Source organism: Manihot esculenta, chromosome 4, assembly GCF_001659605.2.
Source record: "Manihot esculenta cultivar AM560-2 chromosome 4, M.esculenta_v8, whole genome shotgun sequence".
Lineage (NCBI taxonomy): Eukaryota > Viridiplantae > Streptophyta > Magnoliopsida > Malpighiales > Euphorbiaceae > Manihot > Manihot esculenta.
The window spans coordinates 2,201,647-2,207,646 of record NC_035164.2 but is presented as its reverse complement, the minus strand read 5'-3'; the positions used below and the strand labels follow the sequence as shown (position 1 = coordinate 2,207,646).

The 6,000-nt window shown below is 35.7% G+C and overlaps 1 protein-coding gene across 2 annotated transcripts; it reads left to right on the top strand.

Annotated features, from left to right (window-relative positions):
- The first annotated feature begins 389 nt into the window (after positions 1 to 389).
- On the top strand, positions 390 to 3,622 carry LOC110613960 (phenylalanine ammonia-lyase). Of its 2 annotated transcripts, none has more exons than XM_021755397.2 (2): positions 390 to 895; positions 1,660 to 3,622. In XM_021755397.2, the coding sequence occupies exons 1-2, from the start codon at positions 498 to 500 to the stop codon at positions 3,407 to 3,409; spliced, it is 2,148 nt and encodes a 715-aa protein (XP_021611089.1). In that variant the 5' UTR covers positions 390 to 497; the 3' UTR covers positions 3,410 to 3,622. The 2 variants fall into 2 exon arrangements, with proteins under 2 accessions (XP_021611089.1, XP_021611090.1); XM_021755398.2 differs by having other exon boundaries at positions 637 to 895; positions 1,640 to 3,622.
- The last annotated feature ends 2,378 nt before the right edge of the window (positions 3,623 to 6,000 follow it).

Here is a 6,000-nt window from a genome sequence, read left to right as displayed (position 1 = left end):
ATAATTAATATTTTATTTTTTTATTAAAAAATAAATGTACATATAAGAATTTTAATTATTAAATTTAAATTAAAATTATGATAATTTTGATAAATTTTATTATAATTAATGTTAAATAATTAATGAGCATATTAAATAATTTTTCTCTGACTATTTTGTATAATAACTTATACCATACAACCCACCAACCTCCTCCCATTTGACGGGTAAGATGAGAATCATGCATTTCCTACTTGCTCCTCCCATTGATCCAACGTGTCAAAACAACAGCCCTTAGATTGCATGAAGATCAAACGGCCAAAAATGCGTTTCAACTAACACACCCAGTATCCCACCTGTCACTCTTTTTAATACGTACCATTCTCTCTATTTAAAGACCTCATGAAAGCATGGTGCTGAAGAGGAAAAATAATAAAAATTTTCCCTAAAAAATTTTCTTAGTAACCAAACAGGGTTTAGCCACCTGACACCTTTTCTTGCACTTTGTTTTCGTCTCAATGGAAGTGTCCGGCGGAAAGCAAAATGGGGATCACAAATATAGCAATGGGTGCTGCGTGGAGAAGGATCCATTGAAGTGGGGTTTAGCGGCGGAGGCATTGAATGGCAGCCATGTAGAGGAGGTGAAGAAAATGGTTAGGGAATATAGGAGGGCGGTCGTTCGACTTGGGGGGGAGACGCTAACTGTCGGACAGGTGGCGGCGGTGGCGAGTGGAGGCGGCAATGGAGTGGCGGTGGAGTTATGCGAGTCAGCTAGGGATGGTGTGAAGGCAAGCAGTGATTGGGTAATTGAGAGTATGAATAAAGGGACAGATAGTTATGGGGTCACTACAGGGTTCGGTGCTACTTCCCATAGAAGAACCAAGCAAGGAGCCGCGCTGCAGCAGGAGCTTATTAGGTAGGCCCTTTATTTTTTAGTCTACAATGTTCTTTTAATTTGAAAATTCATAATATAATTGATGAGTTATATAATAAAATAATTTTTTAAATATTTTAAATATAAAAAAATATAAAATATAAAATACATTTTTCTTAAAAATATTATTATGTGTTAAATTCATATAAACCAAAGTTAGGCAAAATTTTCTCTTCCTCTATTTCTATCACATTAAAAGTATTAAGAAAAAAAATATTTTATTTATCTGATTATTCTATATTCTGAAAAGAACAAAAAAATTACATATTTATAGAAAAATATTTTCCCTATTTTTTAAAAAATTTTTATTTAGTGGTATGAAGGAAGTGAGGTGCTGTTTTAGGTAGGTGTTTAGTCGTGATTGGTCTGTGACTTGTCTAAAAGAGTGCGTAGCATTAAATTTTGGGTCCACGTGATGTGATATATAAGTTCCATGCTTTAGAGAAGCACCCCACCCCATTGGTGAGGTAATAGGATTAGGAATTAGATATATTTTTGTATATATTTTATTTTAAAAAAATATTTAATTTTTATATTATAAAAAAATTAGTTATTTTATTAATTTTAATTATTAAATTTTTTATTATTTAATTTTTATGATATATAAAAATTTATTTTTTAATTTTATAAAAAATATCTATTAAAAATATTTTAATAAATTAAAATTATTGAAAAGGTTAATTAATAGATTTTAATTAACACATTTCAGTAAACTAATATCTTCAGGGTATGGTCTGCTGCTTCAGGTTCTTGAATGCCGGAATCTTTGGCAAAGGAGCAGAATCAGGCCATACATTGCCGCGAACAGCAACAAGGGCAGCCATGCTTGTGAGAATCAATACTCTCCTCCAGGGTTACTCCGGCATCAGGTTTGAGATCCTAGAAGCCCTAACAAAGCTCATTAATCACAACATCACTCCATGCTTGCCTCTGCGCGGCTCAATAACTGCCTCTGGCGACTTAGTCCCCTTTTCATACATAGCCGGACTCCTAACTGGCAGACCCAATTCCACCGCAGTAGGGCCTAACGGAGAAACCCTTGATGCCGGAGAAGCCTTTCGCCTGGCTGGTATCGCCGGCGGGTTCTTTGAGTTGCAGCCTAAGGAGGGTCTTGCTATTGTTAATGGCACTGGAGTTGGTGCTGGCTTGGCATCTATTGTACTTTTTGATGCTAATGTATTGGCTCTTTTATCAGAAGTTTTATCAGCTATTTTTGCTGAAGTTATGCAAGGGAAACCTGAGTTTACAGATCATTTGACGCATAAATTGAAGCATCATCCTGGGCAGATTGAGGCTGCAGCTATTATGGAACACATTTTGGATGGAAGTTCATATGTTCAAGAAGCAAAGAAGTTGCATGAGATGGATCCTTTGCAGAAGCCTAAGCAGGATCGGTATGCTCTTCGTACATCACCACAATGGTTAGGCCCACAAATTGAAGTGATTCGATTCTCAACCAAGTCCATTGAAAGAGAGATTAATTCTGTGAATGATAATCCACTGATTGATGTCTCAAGGAACAAAGCCTTGCATGGAGGAAACTTCCAGGGGACCCCAATTGGTGTCTCAATGGACAACGCTAGATTGGCATTAGCTTCAATTGGGAAACTCATGTTTGCTCAATTCTCTGAGCTTGTTAATGATTTTTACAATAATGGGTTGCCTTCAAATCTCACAGGAGGAAGGAATCCTAGCTTGGATTATGGTTTCAAGGGTGCTGAGATTGCCATGGCAGCCTATTGCTCTGAGCTTCAATACCTTGCAAATCCTGTCACAAACCATGTTCACAGTGCTGAGCAGCACAATCAAGATGTGAACTCATTAGGGTTGATTTCTTCGAGAAAAACAGCAGAAGCAGTTGATATCTTAAAGCTCATGTCCTCAACTTTCTTGGTTGCACTTTGCCAGGCTATAGATTTAAGGCATTTAGAAGAGAATTTGAAGAGTACAGTTAAGAACACAGTGAGCCAAGTGGCTAAGAAGATTCTAAACATGGTAGTTAATGGTGAGCGTCATCCTTCAAGATTCCGTGAGAAAGATCTGCTTAGAGTAGTCGATTGCGAGCAAGTCTTTGCATACATTGATGATCCATGTAACTCAACTTACCCATTAATGCAGAAGCTGAGACAAGTCATTGTGGATCATGCATTAACAAACAATGATTATATGAACAATATGCATGCTTCAATCTTCCTCAAGATAGGTGCTTTCGAAGACGAACTGAAGTCAGTCTTGCCAGAAGAAGTAGAAGCTGCAAGAATTGCTTGTGAGAGTGGGAATCCTGCAGTCCCAAACAGAATCAAAGAGTGCAGGTCTTATCCACTGTACAAGTTCGTGAGAGAAGCTTTGGGGACTGAACTTCTGACAGGAGAGAAGCTGAGGTCTCCTGGTGAGGAATTTGAAAAGTTGTTTACAGCAATTTGTGAAGGAAAGATCATTGATCCTCTTCTTGAATGTCTAAAGGATTGGGATGGCACACCTCTGCCAATCTGTTAGCAGTTTTTTTTTTTCTTCTGCAAATCTTGTTGCTTTCAGTTTTAGTGTGATTTTGGTACTAAGTGCTGTAATAGCATTCTGCATTTCCTCATTTCTATATTTAAACTGATAGTATGTGTACAGCAAGGAGTGTAATTCAAGATGTCACTTTGGTTCCATTGCAGTAGTTCCTTTTTAAATAATAAAATTTTAATGCATTGTGTCATTCTGTAATTCATGTTATCACTTTGTTACTGTTCTGAATCCAAATATGTCCTACTAGTTGAAAAGTAAAAAAATGGAGCCGAGCTGAATTTTGAAAAATTTAAAATTAGCTTGTCAGAATTTCTGGCTTGAGTCAAACTTGATCAGGAGTAATTCAACACATTTATAATCATAATTAGTTTAATATTGTGTTTTCTTTTTCTTTGGCACTATGTGGGTGGTAGCAGAGGCCTCATGGAAGAGAAAAATTGACAAGTTAAAATCCTCCAATGCTAGAAGCTCTCTGCTTTCTTCTTCAAAGTTAGAAGCTCTGCAACTTCTTGTGTTTATCCCCTGATCTTCATGTGGGGCTTAAAGTTTAATATGATCAAGAAGCATATTATTGAACTCACGTAATGAGCTGCTACATGAACCAATATCACTTGTTTTATGCTAACAGCTGTCAACCGGTTGTACATAACACTCACATATGACAAGCAAGAATCAGGTCTTCCTAATTTGTATAAAATTCCAACTACTGCAATTTTCCCATCCTGGCTCTCATGAACCAAGTGCATCTCTAGGACATACCTGTAAATTCATGTGAATTATTATGCAAGTGTTATTGATATTTTCTTCAATATTAATAACATTTTCTTCTTTGCTTAATGATTTTGATTTATTTTTATTATTTTAAAAATAACAAATATACTTCTCTACTTTTTTTATCGGCTCTACTACAATAGTATGTAGTTTTGTGCATAATAACTCTGTTGGACCTAAGTGTTCTAATTCTTGTATTGATAACTAATAAATAATTGGTGTGCTACTAATTATCTTCAAAAGTGTTTGTATTGAGCTTGTAGGTTCCTTATTAAAATAAATGAGATCACTTTAGTTTCAAAAATTAAAAATATCAAATTTGGAAGCATGTCACAAGAAAGGGATTAGATTGTAACTTTTTTCTTTATGTATTGTAAATTTATGTATTGTTAATTTCAATTAATTAATTGTGATGGCTCAAGTTTTATTTTAATCCTAAAAGTTTATAAATATGGCAAAGTTTTAAATAATTATTTTTGAGGGACCAAAATGAAATTTTTTAAAAGGAGTGATTTTGAAATTATCTTTTATCAAAATAAAAGATCTAAAAATATAGGTTGCAAAAACTCAAACAGATTGAAAAAATGGAGTTTCATAGTCTAAGTTATAATTTTTCAAAGTTTAAAGAAATATTTTTGCGCCCCTAAAGTCAAATGTTCGGCTTCCAAAAGTGAAAGACAGAGACAAAAGTTCTATATGTTCGGCTGCCGAACATAAACTTTAAGCCGTCGAAAGTCTGTCTTCAACATGCCCCTAAAGTCAAAACTTCGGCTTCCGAAATTGAAGGACAAAAACAAAAGTCCCATATGTTCGGCCATCGAACATGGATATTAGGCCGCCGAAAGTTTGTTCTCAACATGTCCCCTAACGTGAAATTTTCGGCTTCCGAAAGAAAAGGGACAAAAGCAAAAGTCCAAGATGTTCGGTCGCCGAACATGGACTTTAGGTCGCCGAAAGTTTATTTTCAATATGCCCCATAAAGTGACACTTTCGGCTTTCGAAGGAGAAGGGACAAAGGCAAAAGTCCAAAATGTTCGGCCGCCAAACATGGACTTTAGGCCGCCGAAAGTCTATTTTCAAGAAAGATGTTCTTCACCTCAAATGGTTTGGCCGCTGAACTTTAACCTTAGGCCGCTGAACCTGAGTTTTTCTAGTCATGATATAACGGTTATTTCTGTATGCAAACGGCTCTATTTGTATTTAATGTATTCCCAACGGTCATATTTATGACAGAACTATAAATATAATGTGTTTTTGATATGAAAAGTTTACAACAACGATCTAAGTATACAATTATTGAGATTAAAGCTTTTTTCTCTCTCTCTCTCAAAACCTTGAGCCGTATCATTAATTTCTTGAAAGCATGTCTTGAGTTGTAATTGGTTTGAGTTTTAAGATTGAGTAAAGGTTGTTGAGTGAATTTATTGTAGTAGGTGTGTTTTTGAGCAAAGGACTGCTCTTGTGAGAAAAAGAGATTTGTAAAGAGCAAGGGTTTTGCTCTAGAATTGTAAGGGGTTTTAATCTTTAGATTTGATAGTGGAGTTGAACTCTCAAGGAGGGTTTTGAGGAGAGGACGTGGGCTTAAGATAGCTGAACCTCTATAAACCATTGTGTTGATTTTTCTCTAACTTTCTTATTGCCTTTTAATTTGTGTCTCTTTACCTTTAAATTTTGTTTACAAACCCAATTCACCCCCTCTTGAGTTGCTTCAAGGAACAACAAACCCGAAGAACTCCAGGGAGGTAGTGCCCTTCTACATAACTTCTGCAACTTTTCCTTCATCAAGTTCGGGTATCTTCAAAGTC